At 39.1% G+C, this 23,223-nt stretch overlaps 2 protein-coding genes across 3 annotated transcripts in view; both read left to right on the top strand.

The window, feature by feature from the left end:
* Positions 1-23,223, top strand: part of cux1b (cut-like homeobox 1b) — a 106,395-nt gene that overhangs the window by 81,494 nt on the left and 1,678 nt on the right. For both annotated transcript variants that reach the window (XM_065281915.1, XM_065281916.1), the window contains exons 15-22: positions 6,177-6,304; positions 7,435-7,498; positions 7,791-7,903; positions 8,005-8,121; positions 8,400-8,483; positions 13,131-13,187; positions 14,352-14,432; positions 14,524-14,588. In XM_065281915.1, coding sequence (XP_065137987.1) covers positions 6,177-6,304; positions 7,435-7,498; positions 7,791-7,903; positions 8,005-8,121; positions 8,400-8,483; positions 13,131-13,187; positions 14,352-14,432; positions 14,524-14,588 — 709 coding nt within the window. The remainder of the gene's footprint in view (positions 1-6,176; positions 6,305-7,434; positions 7,499-7,790; positions 7,904-8,004; positions 8,122-8,399; positions 8,484-13,130; positions 13,188-14,351; positions 14,433-14,523; positions 14,589-23,223) is intronic.
* Positions 2-6,166, top strand: LOC135752848 (SCAN domain-containing protein 3-like). The gene is made up of 2 exons (XM_065271217.2): positions 2-2,832; positions 3,809-6,166. The coding sequence occupies exons 1-2, from the start codon at positions 2,418-2,420 to the stop codon at positions 4,147-4,149; spliced, it is 756 nt and encodes a 251-aa protein (XP_065127289.1). The 5' UTR covers positions 2-2,417; the 3' UTR covers positions 4,150-6,166.

Below are 23,223 nucleotides of genomic sequence, written 5' to 3' on the forward strand. Positions count from 1 at the left end.
TCTGATCTAAGCTGTGCTGTAATGTTCTAAAGATAAGCTGAGGGCTAAGTCTAATTTCAGCTAAGGTGAGGGGGGTGAGTCTGCTGTCAGATGAGCTGAATGGGGAGTATGATCTTGGTTCAGAAACTCTTAAAATTGGCCCCATTGTCAGAGTTATTGGTTATTAGCTGGCCTGCACTCATAGATTTCCATGGGAAACTCTGCAGAATTCCACTGATTTTAGTGCCCAACTGCTTATGCGTTTGTGAGTGGTAATAAGTTTATGTTCTTTGCTGTGATATAGTTTAGATGAAATAAATCTAGATATTAAACAAAACTTAGTGCAGACTCACTTGACAAATGCTCTTGTTAGGTTTAATTTGAAGTTTGTATGTGTATATACACATACATACATATACACATATATACATATACAAATACATACATACATACACTCACCTAAAGGATTATTAGGAACACCTGTTCAATTTCTCATTAATGGCAACCAATCACATGGCAGTTGCTTCAGTGCATTCAGGGGTGTGGTCCTGGTCAAGACAATCTCCTGAACTCCAAACTGAATGTCATGGTTGTTGGTGCCAGACGGGCCGGTCTGAGCATTTCACAATCTGCTCAGTTACTGGGATTTTCACGCACAACCATTTCTAGGGTTTACAAAGAATGGTGTGAAAAGGGAAAAACATCCAGTATGTGGCAGTCCTGTGGGCAAAAATGCCTTGTTGATGCTAGAGGTCAGAGGAGAATGGGCCAACTGATTCAAGGTGTTAGAAGAGCAACATTGACTGAAATAACCACTCCTTATAACCGAGGTATGCAGCAAAGTATTTGTTAGGCCACAACACACACAACCTTAAGGGGGATGGGCTACAACAGCAGAAGACCCCAACGAGTACCACTCATCTCCACTACAAATAGGAAAAAGGCTGCAATTTGCATGAGCTAACCAAAATTGGACAGTTGAAGACTGGACAAATGTTGCTTGGTCTGATGAGTCTCGATTTCTGTTGAGACATTCAGATCAGTCAGAATTTGGCGTAAACAGATTGAGAACATGGATCCATCATGCCTTGTTACCACTGTGCAGGCTGGTTGTGGTGTAATGGTGTGGGGGATGTTTTCTTTGCACACTTTAGGCCCCTTAGTGCCAATTGGGCATCGATTAAATGCCACAGCCTACCGGAGCATTGTTTCTGACCATGTCCATCCCTTTATGACCACCATGTACCCATTCTCTCATGGCTACTTCCAGCAGGATAATGCACCATGTCACAAAGCTCAAATCATTTCAAATTGGTTTCTTGAACATGACAATGAGTTCACTGTAATAAAATGGCCCCCACAGTCACCAGATCTCAACCCAATACAGCAGTGATTCCCAACCCCCGGTCCCTGGACCGGTGCCGTTCCGTGGACTCGTTAGCCTTGAAATATTCCCAGAATATTTTTTTATATAATAATAATATAAATTTTTATAAATGCATTTTAAAAAAACTATTTTTATGTCATGTTATTTTATCGAAAACAATCATAAACAATAAATAAATAAAAATGTGTTTCTTTGAGCGCCTTGCGTAGCAAGGTATCTGAACGGACTGCAAAAAAAAGTGCGCTGCACCTGAAGTGACAGAGAAATATGTGAAGAGATGAGTGGGCCTAAGCAAACGTCAATGGCTAATTTCATTGTGGACAGTTCCGGTAAAAGGAAAGGCGATGGCCATCTCGAAAATAGCTAGGGAAAAAATAGAAGTCAAGCTTCAAAGAAGCTTCAAAAGAAAGAAACGTGAGTTGGACGCTCAGCGGCAAGTTTTGATATCCTCAACATCAGTAAACGTAGCTGCAACAAAGGCGTCATATCTGGTTGCTCACAGAATAGCTAAAGCTTAAAAAAAGCGCTAATTTTGCCGGCTGCAAAAGATATTTGTTGTGAACTTTTGGGGGGAAAAGCAGCTAGCAAATTGGAACATGTTCCACTATCTGACAATACTGTTGCCAGGAGAATTGATGACATGGCTGAAGATATTGAGGGGCAGCTGTTGGGCAGATTAAAAGCATCTCCGTGGTACGCAATTCAAGTGAACAAATCGACTAACGTTGAAAATAAGGCGATCATGTTAGTTTATTTGCGGTACGTGCATCAAGAGGAGGTGCAGGAAGATTGTCGAGGTTCACTGCCAGGGTGAAAGAAGTTGCGGCAGAATGTGAGGTAACTCACTGTATGATTCACCGAGAGATGCTGGCAAGCAAGAAGATGTCTCCAGAGCTCCACACAGTCCTTAATAATGCTATACGTGTCATCAACCACATTAAATCTCATGCACTAAATACGCGTTTGTTTGAATTATTGTGTGAGGACGGATGCTGATCACAAGCGCCTGCTCTTACATACAGAAGTTCGGTGGCTGTCCAAAGGAAAAGCCATGACACGAGTGTTTGAGCTAAGAGAGGAATTACAGAAATTCCTCTCCGACAAGCAGTCACCTTTAGCAACGCACTTCAGTTACAAGAGCTGGCTCGCAAAACAGGCATACTTAAGTGACATTTTCATGACCTTGAATGACTTGAACCTGACAATGCAGGGGAGGATGGCTGACACATTCAGGTTGGCGGATAAAATTGCTGGATTTAAAGCCAAGCTGAAAACCTGGGCACGGCGCATCAACCGGGTTGTTTTTGATATGTTTAGCAACTTATCCAGTTTTTCCAAGGATGCTGAAGGACTTGGCCTGTTGAAACATTGCCACCTGACATCACTGTCTGATGAGTTTGAGCGTTATTTCCCCTCTGAAAAAGACCCAAGGAATGGCAAAGAATGGATGCGCAACCCATTTCAAGGTAAATATATGCACATTTCATATTGATATATGACGGCCCTCCCCAAATTATATTTTCTATTTAATTTTCAATTTGGCAAAATAGTAATTTAAGTAAATGCAGATTTTTTTTAAACAATTATAGGCTACTTTTTATATTAAATTACTTTAAATATATTATTTTGACTGTTGTGGATGCACTCTTCCTACAAAGTGCTGAAAATGAAAACTACCATTAAAATTCACAACAATTTTATAAAATATTGTTCTCATCGCTATTACTAGCTGTACATTGCTGTTTGAGCTGCGCGCGTTGAATAGATACCGGTAAACTGGAGCACTTTGCTAGCACTTTATTTAAATCAAAGAAACTTATACTGACCTATATGATATTAATCTGATATAAACAAAATAAAAATAACATTACAAATTATATCTGCACAAAATTACGAGAATGCACAAGTAAATTTAAACTAAGTTATGTGCCATTCAGAATGACTCATGTTGTAGACGCGCTCTCTTCCTGGACCAACACGACACGGCAACTAAACCCAAATAATTCACAATGTTTTATTACAATGTTGTTCTCTTTATAATGGTATGTAATATGACAGTCCCCCGTTTGAACTGCGCGCGCTGAAGCTGAGGATCATAGGCTACACTTTTCTACATTCATTTTTAACCAAATGCATATGTCATGAGATAACTCCGATATAGATAGGCCTACACAAAATAAACACAATATTACAACTTACATTTGCACAAAACAAAAGGTTGCAAATGAACACGCAAACGTAGTCATTATGGTTTAATATTATCCCAAACATTACTCGGTGTGCTCTTTTTACATGTTTTGCGTTTGAGCAGCATGTACGTGCATGAACCTGCTTTTCGTCGATTAATCATTAACATCCCTTTTTTGCACCAAAACACCAAAGCAAATTCTTTCAAAAAAACTTTTGTGCTAATATAAGTAAATTTTGATTCTAATTCTGAAGATTATGACGGTCAGAACCAGCTCTCATCAAGACAAGAGGACCAGCTGCTAGAGCTCAGAAATGATGGAGGTCTGAAAACTGTCTTTATTTCAACACCATTGACATCCTTCTGGATCAAAGCATCAAAAGAATACACTGAGATCAGCACCCTTGCACTGAAAACCCTGCTCCCGTTCCCGACTTCATATCTGTGCGAGGCAGGTTTTTCTGCCATGACTTCCACTAAGACCAGACTCAGAAACAGACTGGATGTGAGAAATACCCTGCATGTCTCATTGTCAACCATCAAGCCCCGGTATGATGTTTTTGTGGCTGCCAAGCAATCGCAGGGGTCTCACTGATATGGATATCAGACTGTAAGCTGGTTTTTGTTCATATTTGTGAAGCAGACCTTTTCAGATTTCGTTTTATTGTATCCCTGTTTTGGATGCATATGTTTTTATTGGATGCCCAGGAAGAACAGCTTGTCTTATGCACAGCTACAAATAGGCTAGTAATTTCAATAAGCAGTTCATGGTCACATTAATATAGTTTTGTTCTCATTGGTCTGGTCTGGTATTTTTTGTTAAAGGTTTAAGCTTAATTTTATACTTTTAAAAATTATTGGCTGAAATCACTGTGTTTTTGCTATTGTATTCCAAAACTGTCTGACTGTTAAAACTGGCTCTTATTTTCATACAATTAGCCTTTGTTGTCGCCAGTTGGTGAGTGAATACACTGAGTGAGGGGAGTGAGTGAGTGAGGGGAGTGAGTGAGTGAGAGAGTGAGGGGAGTGAGAGAGTGAGGGGAGTGAGAGAGTGAGGGGAGTGAGAGAGTGAGTGAGTGAGTGCTGTGTAAGTTGCTTTTGAAGTAAAGTATGGGAGAAAAGGGAAAAATTTTGTGAACCGGTCTGAAAGTTTAAGAATATGGTATGTTCATACAAGAAGCCTTTGTTGCCACCTGTTCTTTATGTGCAATTAAATGGTAGACTGTTACTGTTTACACAATGATATATTACAAAGTACGATGCATTTTTGAGGCATTAAAATTGACAACTGGTCCCTGGAATTTTTTCATTAATATATGCTGGTCCCTGGCACAAAAAAGGTTGGGAACCCCTGCAATAGAGCATCTTTGGGATGTGGTGTGGATCTCCATCAACTGCAAGATGCTATCCTATCAATATGCATTTCTAAAGAATGCTTTCAGCACCTTGTTGAATTAAGGTAGTTAAGGCGAAAGGGGGTCAGACACACTAAGTACGGTGTTACTAATAATCCTTTAGGTGAGTGTGTGTATACAGTGAGTATACAAAGTATTTGAACACCCTGCTATTTTTCAAGTTCTCCCACTTAGAAATCATGGAGGGGTCTAAAATTGTCAGGTGCATGTCCACTGTGAGAGCCAAATCTAAAAAAATCAGAAATCACAATGTATGATTTTTTAAACTATTTATTTTGAAGTTGTTATATGATACAGCTGCAAATAAGTATTTGAACACCTGTTAGTCTGCCTTTAAAATGTCCACATTCACTTCATTTATTATCCTAAATTAAATGCACCTGTTTTAGGTTGGTTAGCTGCATAAAGGCACCTGTCCATCCCATACAATCAGTAAGAATCCAACTACTAACATGGCCAAAAATGCTCCACTATTGGAGCAATCATTATAAAATGGAAGAAACTAAACATTACTTTCAATCTCCCTCGGACTGGGGCTCCATGCAAGATCTCACCTTGTGTGGTCTCAATGATCCTAAGAAAGGTGAGAAAGCACATGTCCAGGCCCGTCTTAAGTTTGCAAATGACCATTTGGATAATTCCACTAAACGTGTTTGGAGGAAGAAGAATGATGAGTACCATCCCAAGAACACCATCCCTACTGTGAAGCACGGGGGTGGAAGCATCAAGCTTTGGGGATGCTTTTCTCCACATGGGACAGGGTGACTGCACTGTATTAAGGAGAGGATGACTGGGGCCATGTATTGCGAGATTTTTAGGGAACTCAGTTAGAGCATTGAAGATGGGTCGAGGCTGGGTCTTCCAACATGACAATGACCCGAAGCACACAGCCAGGATAACCAAGGAGTGGCTCTGTAAGAAGCATATCAAGGTTCTGGTGTGGTCTAGCCAGTCTCCAGACCTAAACCCAATAGAGAATCTTTGGAGAGTGCTCAAACTCCGTGTTTCTCAGCGACAGCCCAGAAACCTGACTGATCTAGAGCAGATCTGTGTGGAGGAGTGGGCCAAAATTCCTCCTGCAGTGTGTGCAAACCTGGTGAAAAACTACAGGAATTTTTTGACCTCTGTAATTGCAAACAAAGGCTACTGTTCCAAATATTAACATTGACATCTGTCTGTGTGCGTGCACGTCTCTGTGTTTTTTTAGGCCGTTATGCAACTCTACAGCTGGAGTTCTCAGCAGCAGTGAAGAGCATCTCTGATCAAAAAGATCTTATCCTCAAACTGGAGCAGGATCTAAGCACCATCCAGACTATGTCACGGCCCGAGGCTGAGGTTAGAAAAAACACCACACACTTTAAAAATATGAATAGGGATCTACATTTACACTACTCTTTTCCTTTCATTGTTCATTGTACAGTAGACTGCACATACATGTAAATTGATTCTGTATCTGTTTACTTTATGCAGTGAAATATATACTAAGGAATTGTGCTGAGTAATTCTATTTGCCTTGATCTTTTGACATAAAAGTGGTCTTTGTATTATGTATAAAACTTGCAAGTTTCATAGCTGTCATTTCATAATCAATTTAAATTGGCTGGATGACATCACAACCACACCCAGAGAAAGATGACAACACACCATTGTACTGTTGGCACTGCCCACTTGCGTTCAGTCTGACTCAAATGGATCTAAAGGAGTAGTTGTCTACAATCCAGATAACCCTGTATATACACAAAAGCAAATGTGTTAGAAACATGCTGGTATTGTATTGATAATCTGTGCTTATAGTTGCTGGCAGTAAGTGTATTATTAAGGGTGCAAATCTCAGTTTAAAAGAGGAATAAAGTTGCAATGTTTGTACATACTAGCTGAAAACTGAGTTTATACTTCCTTTAGTTGTAAAAACATTTATGGTTGTGCTTGTGAGATTGTTAGGCTATATGGGACATGAATAAACACAAAATGTGCTTAAAAAAGACAGTTTGTGCAACTGTAGGCTGTCAATCATAGAAGTGGGTGGGACACCGAGCTAGGCCGAATGCTCTTAAAGGCATAGTTCACCCAAAACTAAAAATTCTGTCATCATTTTCTCACTCTGAATTTGTTTTAAACCTGTATGTGTATATTTATTCCGTTGAAAACAAAACAAGATATTATGATAAATGATGATAAGCACATGTTTTTCTACTAAATAATATAGGTTATACATAAAGATTTAGATGTTCGTAAAGATGTTTGTATAGGTTCCTTCCAAGTTGTTTGTGAAAGTGGTGATAAGACAAGTGCTGTTTTAAAACAGTAGACCCTGCCATTTACTTGATAGAGTAAAATAATATACTGTAATCATTCTGGGTTGGTGTAGTAGATTCATACCAAAATAATGAAAGGTTTCAAACACATTTCATGTCCTTTAAGTGTCCTAAATTAATGATTAAGAATGATATATGTTCGCGTTGTAGGGTGCAGACAGCACTGTGCTGATAGTCCCTGAGCCCGTGAAAGAAGCCACATCTCTTTTCTCAGGTGAACCCAGACATTTCTAGTGCTTAATGTGCAATAAGTAGATAATAGATTATGTTGTTTACATTTTTATCACCTCACAAATATAATATAACAGATTGAAATGTGGCTTATAAGGTGTAGTCTTGATTATTAAAAAGCATGCAGCTCGGCCAAACCATGTTTCTCCTTAAGTCTAATAATGTGAGTGGTTTGGTTTTGTGAGTGGTGGGTTTAGGGGTAGATTAAAGTAAATCATATACTATCATATACTACATTAGGTTTCCTCTCAAGCTGTTTGTTTGTGTTTCTGGAGGTGTGAACAGCTCTCCTCAGGCAGACATTCCTCAGGGTCAGATGGATTCTCTGCTGTCCATTATCTCCAGTCAGAGAGAGCGTTTCCGCTCACGTAATCTGGAGCTGGAGGCTGTGAGTACACATCATCATCATCATCATCATCTCTCTTTTTGTTTGTCTAAGTAACAGACACATGCTGATGTGGGTTTTATTATTATCATCATCATCATCAGACAAACAGTTCCCTTCAGCAAACCTTACAGGCGCTGCAGAGCAAGCTGGACAGCATGCGGGCTGACAACATCAAACTCTACGAGAAGATCAAATTCCTGCAGAGCTTCCCCAGCAGAGTACCTCACATAAACAACATACAAAAAATAAATACAAGCACTGTTTAATACTGATGTACAGTGTAATGTATTCCCATAGTCATTCATTAGAAAATATAAAAATTATAATGAAAAATGCCATGCAAGTTGTTTTAAATGAGTAAACTCTTAAAATGGAGTCTTGAAAATAGTTTTTGTTAGAATAAATGTGTTGCGTAATTCTACCCCGCTCCAGAATAATCCTTCAGTAAGAAAAACACCCTTTATTGAGTCTGTCTTTCTGTCTGTCTGTCTCTCAGGCTGGAGACAGTGATGATACAGTCATGCGGTACTCATCTCAGTATGAGGAGAGACTTGACCCCTTCACATCCTTCAGTAAACGGGTGAGAATATCTTCATCTTCCACAGATATAAAGAGAGCTGTGGAGGAATCTATTGTCCTGACGTAAATATGAGTAAATTAGGCTGTGAACATAAACTTTTAATACTTTTTTTTATAGTGAACTTTTGTACAAACACTTCACAAAAATCTAAGATTTCAATAAAGTGAGGGGTAATTTTTTTATTAAATACATATTTTATATCAATACACGTTGGTCAAGTTTATCCACATTCACATTTGTAAGCACATCAGGGTGAGTTAGGGTAACCACCTGTTCCGCCTTGCATTGCACTGCACAGCATTTTGAATCTTTGTCCTGCACGTTGCATATTGGGGAAATGTCCTGCATTATTTTTATCAGTGTTGGTTTTTAATTGTCAAGTTAGGAAAACATGCTTGCATTCTAAAAGCAGCAACCTCGATGACACACATTAGTGTGTTCAGATTCACAGGGCACCGCAACTGACAGGCGGATGACATTGAAGTGCTTAAGAGCGATACATGATTATTATACATAATGTCATAGTTGTAGGTTGTTTTTCAATATTTCATTGGTCTCGTACAAACTGCAAACTTTCGGGAGAGACAACCGCATTTTAATGCAGGAGTGAATCTCGTAAATGTTCGTTTCATGTCTGTACGGAATAAGACCACTGATCTATGTAAATGACTGGATTGCGCATAGAACGCTTGATGTAACTGCGTGAGGTGAAGCCAGCGCAGAGTTCGAGCCGCCATCTTGGTATACCCAACCGGCAGAGAGCGTCATTGACTTCCATTCAAAATCATGATCAAAATTTACCCCCTTTACAGCGTATCAGTTACACAAGGTTAATTTTTAGGATATGTGTACCGTAATTATTTGTTAATTCTGTTGTTATTTGCAATGTTTATGTTTTAATCGGGCAGGATAATGGATTTATAAAAAAACGTTAATGTGAGTGTGTCTGTTGCATTTGTTAATGACACGGGTATAAATAAAGTTTTGTTTGACATTCAGCTACACTGTGACGGCGTTATTTCTCTAAATAAGTTTGGGTAACTTGTAAGTTTAGATAACATTACAAAACTAGCAAATTATTGCATGCACATACGGTACAAAGTATGATTATTTATTTAGATTTCAGAATGAGCACGTTTATTGTCATTAATACTAAATATGCTGCGGTCTGTCTGCTGATCTGATACTGTAATAAAGATGAATGTATAATAACTGTTTAAAACGCAAAATGTACAGCTTTCAGTAAATAACTATTTACATGCTTTGGACGTTTGTGTTGTAATAATGTACAGGGTAACTTCACATATAAAAACGAAGACGAGTAGAGTGATGTTTTATCATTAAAATCTGATAACGTCCATTGATTTAATAGAACGTTTGGGTATACCAACATGGCGGCGCGGTGGCTTCACAAGTGTGACGTCATGCGCAATCCAGTCATTTATATAGATCAGTGAATAAGACTCACTCCCGAAAATGTGATAGCGACCAGAGCAATAGCAACGTATTGCGGTCTTACGTGCTTATCACTCTCAGCTTTGACCAAAATAAATAATAAAAAAAAAAAAAATGTAAGCATTTGTGAGGCTGCTTCACAGTGTTGCCAGGTCCTTGTATATATATATATTCTTAATTTTACGCAAAATCCAATAGGTTGCTATATATGTAGGTTGCGTATATATATATATATATATATATATATATATATATATATATATATATATATATATATATATATATATTAGGGCTGTCAAAATAAACGCGTTTGTAACGCGTCGCAAATTCATTTTAACGGCACTAATTTAATAAACGCGCGATTAACGCAACACGCATTTTCTGTTTGACCCACAGCTGGATGAACTGAGACGCAGCAAGTGACCCGCGCTGTCTAGATGAGACGGAGCTTTTCATAAAAATAAGAACATTAAGCTCTCGTCTAGCGAATCCAATGCTCTAAATGGTCATTAAACATCTAAAATGATCTTTATCTGTACGTTTTCTGTAAGGTGTACCGTCCCAAATCAAAAATTTAAAGCAAAGATGCGTCTTTCACTTTTTAGTTTCGTTTTTAAAGCATTCAGAAATTATAGAAAATAGACTGCAGGATTTTCTTGATGGTAAAATAATTATTAAGAGAGATAAAGTTCGGGACCTGATTGATGTTAAGAGAGTTATTAAGAGTGACAAGGCTCAAAAGCGATGTCTGACGCAGACGTCTGAAGCGCATGTACACAAACACGCGAGTGCGCGACCCCGATATATATATACATCTAACACAAAATTACATTTTTAAAAATATCTGTTTTGACAAGAATTCACGCAGGTATGACCTATAATCTGTTATATCTGAAGTGAATGTTTGGTTAACTGTTAAGGAAAAGTATCTGTTGTGTAACATTATATTAAACCCTTGCATTAGTATACAGTATCTTAAAGCAGTCTGTCTCAATGTCAAAATTATACAATAAAAGAAAAACATATATGTAACATATATTGATATCGTTTTTGCTCTGCGTAAACGGGTATAGTTCTGTCATGCTTTGTCATATTCCATATTGTTCCAATTGTTTTGAAGTTTTTTAATAGAGAATGTTAAAATATAAATGAAACATTTTTGGAAATTTGCTCATCCCAACTCAACTTGCCAGCACAGGTCACAAATGATGCAGCAGCAAACAGAAATGGAAAAAGAACAAGGTCTTCTAAAGGGAAAATCATATATAAAACAATGGCTGATGGTTCTGTTGAAAATGTAAACAGGCTGTTGTAGACATACATTTGCATATAGCATATATATTATCCAAATTCATGCTGATTAGAGCATTAAAAACTTGAAAAGTGTTACATTTAGGTAAATTTAGAACAGATAAAAATGTGCGATTAATTTGCGATTAATCACGAGTTAACTCATGAAATCATGCAATTAATCACAATTAAATATTTTAATCTATTCACAGCCCTAATATATATATATATATATATATATATATATATATATATATACACACACACATACACAACCTATTGGATTTTGCGTAAAATTAAGAATATATATATATATATGAAGAGTTTGGTACCAAGAAATACCAAGAAAGTGACAAGATGAAAATCACTATTTTCTGTTACAAACTTTTACATAGCATCTTTAGGTTATAAAAACAATAAAAAATTCAAATCCATAACTTGATTTTTAAAGATTTATTATAAAAACGGATAATTTTTTTTTCAAAATGCTATAAATCTATTGAATCAATAGCCTTTATAAATGTGCATTCATCTTTGCCATTTTATATTCATTTAATTGACTAGTGTTATACACTGATAAAAAATACACATTAATGGCATTAATTAAAACACTTTGTTATATTAAGAACACTGTCATTGCTGCGGTTATACTTGACGTCTTCGCTTAACATTTTTGACAGCCATCAGCTGTCAAATGTTTTGGTCCTGCTCGATTTTCGTTGACTGAGTAAAATTATGGAAAGTTTTTCATAAGATCCCCTGGGGTCAATGTGTTAGCATGACAGAGCTTGATGCTGTCGGGAGAACAAGCACCCGTCTCCCGAGTGCCTCTTGCGTAAATTATTAGATGTTGATGGCTTACGTTTCTTTCCCATTACAGAAAACCATCACAGGTTTATCAATGCCATTAAAGTATTATTTTATTTTTGTTTGTTTGTTGATCACCAAATACAAAGTAGATGAGGAAAACTAAGATTCCGTGTACTCAACACGCCGCCATTGTTTGTTTACATTGCGTGGAATGGTGCGCTGTAATTTGTGGAGCGGATTTATTGCATTCTGTGAAAAGGAGCAGTGGCGTTTATCGCGTTTTGGGGAATAAAGGGAGAAAAGATGACAGAATAACACGGCGGATATTGGATTTTTTTAAATTAAGAATTTACTTTTAAAAACTGACCTGATATAATACTGATTCTGGCAGTAACTCATTTTTTTTTCAGAAATGGTGTTTATTGCGTTTTGGAACCAAACTCTTCATATATATTTTTTTGTCCTGTCCTGTTTATGATACACGTTCAAACACTTGATTAACTACTAGTTGTTCAGTTCGGTTATGTACACACTTATCAGAGTTTCTGTAAATGTGGTTGTCACTACCTGCATTTTGCGGGAGTTAATTCGGTTGTAGAATGCGATTGTCAGTCCCGTAAATTACTGAACTGTGTGTGTACAGAACTGGATAAGGCATTAAAAGGTGAATTGACAACTGAATTTATATGCAGTGTGTACGGGACCAAAGTAATGTCCCACATTGTCCCACACAAACTTACTACTTGTCCCACACAAACTTACTACTTGTCCCACATTTGGTTTGTTGGGTGGAGGTCACCCTAGTGAGAGTAGGAACTGAATAAAATTAAAGTACTCATGTACTGCTTTAATATTGTAGGTCATTTTATGCAGAAGATCTCAGAAATGAATCAACATGGAGGACAAAAAAATCAAAATCCGATTTCCTCTGCTAAAAATCTTGTAATTGGGTGCTACTAATTTTGACCAGGAATAATTCTCATAAGTGAATGACTCTGTGCATTCACTTATGAAATATTTAGTTTGAATGTTAGTTTCTATTGATCATTTAGATTCATGATATATTTGTAATAAAATGTGATGCTTCCTCAGGAGCGGCACAGAAGATATCAGAACCTCAGCCCTTGGGACAAAGCTACACTCAGTTTGGTGTGTAACATCTTATCCTGACCTTGGCAGTAGCTGCTGTCTTGCCATTTGACATAACCCTAACCACAGATTAACAAAAGATCACCAGTGTGCATGTTCATGACACTATGAAACTAGTTAAAAATGCAAATGATGCCTGTTCTGCCGTCATCATATTTGTCTGTGGTTTTGTCACTTATTAATCAACTTCACATAAATTACCAGATCATCTTGGTAAAGGCACAACACTGTATTTAATATTAGCTGTTGGGGATCACAAAACAATAACACGTGTAGCTTGATGATTGTGTGAAGGAGCGAAGAATGATGGGAGCTCTTCACCTCCACTGCTGATGTAAATCAACCCAACAGGACTCAATTAATGTTCATGGATGAATGAATGATGCAGCATTGTTCGGTTCTGTTATGTTGTAATGTAAGACAACAGATTGACTTGATAGAACCTTGTTTGGATTTATTGTTTTTAAGATTTTTAAACGAATTTTTAACTTATTTTTTAGCCTTACTTTATTTAATTACACTTCATTCTCGCCATGAATATAGCCTTAGAAGCTCGTACTGTGTTTAAAATAAAGATAAAAACAATCACCAAAAGAGACTACTGCTGTCATATGTGACGCTGTGCAGAACGATCAGCGTATGAAGTACTGAAATGAGACGCAACAGTAATGTTTTTGTAATCTGCACTGACATTTAGTGCAGAGATCAGCTCATTTGCATTTTAAAGGACACACACAAAAACTGCACATTTTTACTCACACCTACAAAGTGCAATTTTAACATATAACACAAATAAATTATCCGTATGGTATTTTAAGATTAAACTTTATATATGTCTCTGGGGACACCAAAGATTTATTTGACATCTTAAAAGAGTCTTGTAAAATGTCCCCTTTAAAAAGAAAAAGTGTAATGTAACCATATTTAAGATATTCTAATGATAAAATCTTACATATTCTGTCTGGATGTTTTTTAACCTTAGCAAGAAACCAAAGTTGAGCTCATCCAGATCTCTAAAAGCTGAACATGGATGTTTGCAACAGTGTTTAAATTCTCCAGTATCTCATGAAGTCCAAAGCACCTTTACACTCAAAACAAGAAGAGTGTTGCTCTTTTTACTGTGTGGTTTATGTATCTGTGCTCAATGTTTGTTGTCTGTTTTAGGGTCGTGTCATTCTGTCTAATAAGACTGCCAGAACGGTTGCTTTCTTCTACACACTGTTACTGCACTGCCTCATCTTCCTGGTGTGTCACGTCCCCTTTATAGCCACTATGAATCTTTTGTGCCCTGATGTTAAGTTTAAAGGGTTTTGACTTTTGTGTGTTTGTGTGTCAGGTGCTGTATAAAGCTGCTTGGAGTGAGAGTATCGGCCGAGACTGTGCTGCATTTTGTGCCAAGAAGTGAGTCTTTTACCCTAATTCATAGGGGTGGGCGGAATGACCAAAAATCAATTCCACGGAATGAGTCATTTTATTTCACGGAACGTTATATTTCACGGTATTTTCAGTTTATATTGTTTTTTTATTATAAAAATGTACAGAAATTTGCCACTCACTAGCTTTTAACCAAATGCTCACCACAGTTTTAAATTATGAGCAATTTAAAGTTTATAATATTAAAGTGAAAATACCCAGAAGATAACAACAGATTAAGTCTTGATAAGACAGAATCTTGTTCATAATTGATTTATTCATTTTATAGACCGTTGAAGCTATAGCATGCCTTCATTGTATTTATGCATACATTACATTAAAATAGGCAATATGTTAAATGAACAGGTATAAATATATTCAATTCAATTCAATTTTATTTATATAGCGCTTTTCACAATTTGGTAATTGTATCAAAGCAGCTTTACATAATAGATGTAGTGAAAAGCACAGAAAATCGACAGATAGCATAACATAATACACGATAGCACAAGCAGCTAAATTTGCTGCGGCTATAAATCAACATTATAAGCAAACGTATTACTAATGTAACGTATAGAAGTTAAGCCCAAAAAGGCTGCCTCCCCGGGTTGAAAAACCCCCTAGGAGAAAAAAAACCCGGAATTTTAGCCGGGGAAGTAAAAAAAAGTCCTAGGAGGAAAAAACCCTTGGGAGATATATATATGTGACCCGTCACGGAAACCAGGGACTCAAGTCGGCAGCACAAGTTTCGAGAAAATGAGAAACAAAGTTTTTTTTCGAAATTTGTGATTTTCATTTTATTGAAGAATCTGTTAGTTGAGATCACGAAGAAGCCTCTCCATGTTTGAGATAGCAGTTTTTGTATATTTAAAAGCGTACATTTTGCGGTTAAAATAGGCTTGTTTTTCCGGAGATTCTAGCGTGCAGCGGGGGGCGTCATTGTCTGTGTGTATATTTACATACTGTATAAGCTTGTGTTTTCGCCTCCGCCCACAAAGGGAACAGCGTGACTACTAAATAAGGATAGTTCGCCCAAAAATGAAAATAATGTAATTAATGACTCACCCTTATGTCGTTCTAAACTCGGAAGACCTCCGTTCATCTTCGGAACACAGTTTAAGATGTTTTATCGTTAGATTTAGTCCGAGAGCTTTCCCCTTCATTGAAAATCTATGTATGGTTTCCATGTCCAGAAAGTTAATAAAAACATCATCAAAGTAGTCCATGTGACATCAGTGGGTCAGTAAGATTGTGTTGATGCATCGAAAATACAGTTTGGTCCAAGAATAGCAGAATTACGACTTTATTCAGCATTGTCTTCTCTTCCGGCTCGAGCGTGAAGTCACGTGACTGTAGTGACGCGCTGCCCTGTTCCTCAGACATGTTTGCTAAGTTTTTTTTTTTTTTTTCAAACTTATAGCCTGCGTCTCCCCAGACTGTAAAGCTCGGGCGCACAAAACAAAAGAAAAATAAAAGAAGCTGGGGCGGAACAAATAACAGTCAGCCGCATCGTACGTCAGCCGCGTCACTGACTTTATGCGGCGCCGCAGTCGGATGACGTCAAAGTACCGCGAGAGCTCTTCAAGAAATCTTACGGAGTAGTTTAATTTCAACTCGCTCTCGCGGTACTTTGACGTCATCTGTATGTCAGTTCTTGCAGCGCAGCATGAGTCCAAACACACAGAAGTTACACAGATATAGTTGTATACTTCATATAATTGGCTACATGTTTTGTCTATCAATATTTTCCATGAAGTCATTGGCTGATGGAGGAACGAGCGAGCCATTGGTAACCTCTCTTAAGGATGTCACGTTTTCGACGGCGCTGTTTGGATGATCTATTATACTACTTCCCTATTTTAAATACAAACTTTGAAGGCGGGTTCATGTGTTTAACGGAATGTAAGCTCATATACCCTTACATGTTACGATTTAAATAGTCTTCAGATTATATATTTTTATTGTATTACCAGACATTCATGCGAAATCTGATGTAAACAATCTATATTTCACGGATTATACGCATTTGTGGACAAATATGGACATTGGATAATCTGAAACAGACTGGATTCGACTTGTGATCCCCACAAAGGTAAAAGAGTCATGTTGATTTTTGCGGGTTGTCATTTGGTCATAAAATACTACATATGATGCTAGAACATCTCAAAAAGGGTTTTACAGGGGGCATGGCTTAGCTAAATGAGATGTAAATGAGCCCTATTGTCTCCCCCAGCTGAAAAGAAGAGTCCCTTTCGTCTCGATTTTCTCGGTTTGAGTATTTCTGAGTTCCTATATTCAAATGGCCACAACTTCTCCAAATCTTATCAGATTTCCATGTGTTACACATCATTGGAAAGCTTAGAAACTGCACTTTCAGAATCTGTGAATAACTCAAAATGCCCAGATCCGACTTGTGTCCCTACTTTCCGTGACTGGTCACATATATATATATATACACATTGAAACGGAAGGAGATTAAGCGGAGATTAAGCGGGTTCTGCCGGTGGTCTTTGGTCAGGAATCAGCTGGACATCACGTTGAAGAACAGCCAGTAGATCAGAGGTGTGCCGACTTTCACATTTACCGGAACTGGATCTGGATCTGTTTGTCTTATTGTCCTCGGGATCGAGGACGAGACAGGGAGAGAGAAACAAAATCTTATTAGCGTAGGGGCCGTTCACATAAAAAGCAAGTGTCACACAGTAATGTGGTTTTAGTCAGCTCGGTTCCGGGCAGGCTAACTATTGCTGGTTAAGTGTATTACATATAGTTGATGATTTTAGAAACAGAAACAGAACTGGTTTGACGAAGGCCAGAACTATATGCGTTGACTATATGCAAAAACTTACAGACAGGATGAATACCTATAGCCTATATGAGAGACTAAGCTCTAGATTTTATAAAAATGACAGGTGCTATGATATGATGATCATGAAATCTGTTTTAAGGTCTTGACACCCTTTACTTTCTATTAGACCTTAACATTTGTGTCTCTTTCTCGTATTTCCGATCAAATATGTTTGTATAAGCAAATGGCACGTCAAACTACACCGTTTCAGCAGCGCACGTGTCACTGATATAAACGTGAGTTTTGTCTTAGCTTGTTTAAGTTGAAAAAACTTTACAACTATTAGCATTATGTTATTTGGTGTCGCAGCTCCTTGCACGCCTAGAGAGACCTCTGCACGCGAGAGACCGGCCAGCTGGCTGCAGCATGATCAGAGAGAGAGAGAGAGAGAGAGAGAGAAAAAGAGCGAGCGAGACTCTCGCTGCGAGACCCGTAGTGGATTCACTGGCAGTTATTATAAAAATTACAGAAATAACTCGTTTATTTTTTATGAGTGAATTATTTTACATGTTTCTCCGTCACACTAAGTCTAACATGCGTGAGGGCAGAGTTGGCCACGCCCACTTATTTGCATTCCGCGGAATAGACAGAATAGAAAAACCTGTTACGTCCGACATTTTATTCCGCGGTAACGGAATATACCGTCATACCGCCCAGCCCTACTAATTCATATGTTCCTAAAAAGTACCATTGTACTGATAGACAATATTATTGACTCTGGTCTTTTGAGTTATATATATATATATACAACTAAGAAAAATCCCAAATTCATTCTCTAATCATAAATTTGAATATTACCTAAGACCAATACAATGAAAGTATTTTTAGAAATCTCGGCCAACTGAAAAGTATGAACTTGAAAAGTATGAGCATGTACAGCACTCAATACTTAGTTGGGGCTCCTTTTTCCTAAATTACTCCACCAATGCGGCGTGGCATGGAGTCGATTAGTGTGGCACCGCTCAGGTGTTATGAGAGCCCAGGTTGCTCTTATGGTGGCCTTCAACTCTTCTGCATTTTTGTGTCTGGCATATCGCATCTTCCTCTTCACAATACCCTATAGATTTTCTATAGGTTTAAGGTCAGGCGAGTTTGCTGGCCAATAAAGAACAGTGATATCATGGTCCTTAAACCATTTAGCACTATGTGCAGGTGCCAAGTCCTGTTGGAAAATTAAATCTGCATCCCCATAAAGTTGGTCAGCAGCAGGAAGCATGAAGTGCTCTAAAACTTTCTGGTATACGGTTGCGTTGACCTTGGACCTCAGAAAACACAGTGGACCAACACCAGCAGATGATATGGCACCCCAAACCATCGCTGACTGTGAAACTTTACACTGGACCTCAAGCAACGTGAATTGTGTGCCACTACTCTCTTTCTCCAGACTCTGGGACCCTGATTTCCAAGGAAATGCTAAATTTACTTTCATCAGAGAACATAACTTTGGACCAGTCAGCAGCAGTCCAGAAGCGAGACGCTTCTGAAGCTGTCTGTTGTTCAAGAGTGGCTTGAGATCAAAACGAAGTTTTATAATGACCTGGGAGTCATTATTGCTGCCACAGCCAGTACGGATAAATTCCTGATACTGGGTGACTTCAACGCCAGAGTTGGAAGTGACCATCAATCATGGAATGGAGTCATAGGTGCACATGGTATTGGAAAATGTAACCGTAACGGTCTTCTACTGCTGCAAACATGCGCTGAATTTGACCTACTTATCACCAACACGTTATTCCAATTACCAAAGCGCAAGAAAAATTCATGGATGCATCCTCGCTCACACCACTGGCACTTGATTGACTACGTCATCGTGAGGAGGAGTGACCGGCATGATGTTAGGGTGACCAAGGCAATGTGTGGTGCTGAATGTTGGACTGACCATCGTCTCATTATCTCCAAACTTAACATCCGGATTAAGCCTAGCAGACGCCCACAAGGACAAAGACATGTTAAGCGTCTTAACATCACCCGCCTACAACAGGAACACACCAGACTGGCCTTTGTTGACGCTTTAGACCATCATCTGGAGTCTCTAAGCTTCGAGCATATAGATGCTGAGGCAGACTGGACTGCTCTCAAGACCGTGCTGCATTCTACAGCCCTTGAATCACTTGGTGTTCTATTACGTACACACCAGGACTGGTTCGATGAGAACGATGCAGATATCAGAGCACTCCTTGACGAAAAACATCGCCGGCATAAATTATATCTGAATGACAGCAGCTCAAATGCGAAGAAAACTGCCTTCCTTAACATTCGCAGGACTGTTCAGCAGAAACTTAGAGTCATGCAAGATGCCTGGTTGTGCGCAAAAGCTGAGGAGATTCAATCCTATGCTGACAGTAACAACACCAAGTGCCTCTATTATGCACTCAAGCAGGTCTATGGCCCGCAACACTCAGGAACTTCACCTCTCCTGAACCTAGATGGAACAACACTCCTAACGGAGAAGGACAAAATACTTGAATATACAAAATACTACAGTGCGGTCCTAAATCGGCCATCATCCATAAATGAGGAGGCAATTGCGAGATTGCCGCAAGTTGAAATAAACCAGTCCTTGGCGGTTCTACCAACCACTGAGGAAACCTGTAAAGCCATAACACTTCTCTCATCAGGCAAAGCTCCCGGGTCCGATGCCATTCCAGCAGAAATCTACAAGGCTGGAGGGCCTCGTTTAGTCGAGAAACTGACCGAGCTCTTCCAGACCATGTGGAAGTTAGAAGCAGTTCCCAATGAGTTCAAGGATACTACTATAATCAATCTATATAAAAGGAAAGGCAATCGGCAGGACTGCGACAACCACAGAGGCATCTCCATACTATCAGTCGCTGGCAAAATCTTGGCGAGAATTCTTCTGAACCGCCTAACTGTTCATCAAGAACAGGATCTGCTACACGAGAGTCAGTGTGGTTTCAGAAAAGACAGAGGAACCACTGACATGGTGTTTATTGCTCGGCAGTTACAGGAAAAATGCCAAGAACAAAATGTTGATCTATATATGGCCTTCGTTGATCTAACAAAAGCACTCGACACAGTCAGCCGGGAGGGCCTATGGAAAATCATGGCCAAGTATGGTTGTCCAGACAAGTTAATTGGCATTGTGCGTAATCTCCATGATGGCATGATGGCCAGTATCAGAGAGCAGCAAGAACACTCTTATCCGTTTCCAATCACAAACAGGGTGAAGCAAGGCTGCGTCTTAGCGCCACCGCTGTTCAGCATGGTGTTTTCTGCCATGCTGCAAGACTCATTCCAGAATTACAACACTGGGATCAAATTCATCTACCGTTTTGACGGTGGGCTTTTCAATCTGCGGAGGTTGCAAGCCAAAACTAGAGTGGAGGAAGTCACTGTTTGAGAACTTCTGATTGCTGATGACTGTGCTTTGGCTGCTGGCTCAAATAAAGATCTACAGGACAGTATGGACCACCTCTCCTCAGCTTGCAACAACTTCGGCCTGACAATCAGCACAAAGAAGACGAAAGTCCTATACCAACCCGCTCCTGGGAAACCCTACACTGAGCCAACCATCCTTGTGAATGGGCAAAAGCTTTCAGCTGTTGACAAGTTTATATACCTTGGTAGTACACTGTCTCGTGCTGTGCACATAGATGATGCAGTTAGCATCAGGACTGTCAAGGCCAGCACTGCCTTTGGACGTCTACGTGACTCGGTATGGGAAAGGACTGGCATCAAGCAGGAGACAAAACTCAAGGTCTATTGGTCTGTTGTCTTACCAACTCTCCTGTATGGGTGCGAAACCTGGACAGTCTACCAGCGTCATGCCAAAAAACTGAGCCAATTCCACTTGAGCTGTCTGAGGAAACTGCTGAGGATCAAGTGGCAGGATCAAATCCCTGACACGGAAGTCCTCAGCAAGGCAAATATCCCCAGCATTTACACCATGCTTGCGAAGGAACAGCTTAGATGGGCCACGTCACCAGAATGCCCTACGTGAGACTTCCAAAACAAGTCTTCTTTGGCGAGTTGAAAAATGGCAAGCGAGCACAAGGTGGTGAAAAAGCGTTACAAGGACACCCTTAAAGCTTCCATGAAGAGCTTTGGACTAGACCTGAAAAGCTGGGAATCCCTAGCACAGGATCGACCTGCCTGGAGAAGAAAAGTCCAGGACGGTGAAGTTCTCTTTGAGAGTAGGAGAAGCTCCTGTGCTATCTTGAAGAGGCAGCAGCGCAAATCTACCACGAAAGTATATATGGCTGCACCACAAAGCTCAACATCCTCCCTCACCTGCCCAGTGTGCCATAGGGAATTCCAGGCATGAATTCAGCCATCTGTGCACTCATCAAAACCCAACATAATGACAAATGTGCCATGGTAATCATCAACTTTGATGGACGAACAAGAGACACAAGGAATGCGACAGCTAAAACCCATGTCTTGCATACGTCTGTGCGTAGTGATTCTTGAAGCACTGACTCCAGCTGCAGTTCCCTTTTTTTGAATCTCCCCCACATTTTTAATGGGTTTTGTTTCACAATCCTCTCCATGGTGCAGTTATCCCTTTTGCTTTTCCCCATCACTTTTTTTTACCGCATCTTTTCCTTCCCTTCGCCTCTATTAATGTGCTTGGACACAGAGCTCTCTGAACAGCCAGCCTTTTTTTGCAATGACCTTTTGTGTTTTGCCCTCCTTGTGCAAGGTGTCAATGGTCGTCTTTTGGACAACTGTCAAGTCAACAGTCTTCACCATTATGCCCCATTCAGACAGCCAGCGACCAGCAGTAGCAGAGCGATGCAATCTCATTCATTTCAATGGAAACCGGGCGACTTCCGGCGACACGAGCGAAAGTGACAGTTGGCGACCGTATGGTCCAGCGACGCTAGAAAGTTAAGAAAAGTTTAACTTTATGCAAATGTCGAGCGAATTTCGGGAGCGACTACCAATGAGAACGAAGCAGTGGAGTTCACGTCATCCTTCTCTCGTCAGTTACTGGCGTAGATGGTACTCATTTGTTTATGACAAGCAGATTTAGAAACCCCTCATTGAAAGAGACGGGCGACACACAGCAATGAAATCACTGGCTGTCTGAATGCAGGCGTTATTGTGTAGCCTGCAGAACTAGACTGAGAGACCATTTAAAGGCCTTTGCATGTGTTTTGAGTTAATTAGCTGATTACAGTGTGGCACCAGGTGTCTTCAAAATTTACCCTTTTCACAATATTCAAATTTTCTGAGATACTGAATTTGGGATTGTTAGTTATAATCATCAAAATTAAAAGAAATAAACATTTGAAATACATCAGTGTGTGTGTGTAATGAATGAATATAATATACAGGTTTTACTTTTTGAATGGAATTAGATAAATAAATCAGCTTTTTGTTGATATTCCAATTATATGATGTGTGTGTGTGTGTGTATTATAATTCAAAAGCTACTTACACAATTTAAGAGAATAGCTGTATAAAGAGTAAGTATGACCAGTGTTGGGCAGTAGCTTCGCTACAATTTGCGAAGCTATACTAGTTTAACCACATTTTTCAGTAGCTTGGTGGTAGCTTCACTGCTTTCTAAATCAAATAGGTTTTCAGTAGCAAAGCTATTTTTTGACCAAGTAGTGCGGTAGCTTCCACACAAGCTACAAATTCCCTAACATTTCTGAATTTGAAAATAAGCTTGTTCCATTTTGAATCAATATGCAATGGCGTTTGTCCCATATTTTCGAGTTGTGCCACATTCATACATTAAAACCATTCCCGCTCGCAATCCGAAAAGACTCGTGCTACTCTACCTCTGATTGGGTAATGCTCACT

Source organism: Paramisgurnus dabryanus, chromosome 8 (assembly GCF_030506205.2).
Source record: "Paramisgurnus dabryanus chromosome 8, PD_genome_1.1, whole genome shotgun sequence".
Taxonomy (NCBI): Eukaryota; Metazoa; Chordata; class Actinopteri; order Cypriniformes; family Cobitidae; genus Paramisgurnus; species Paramisgurnus dabryanus.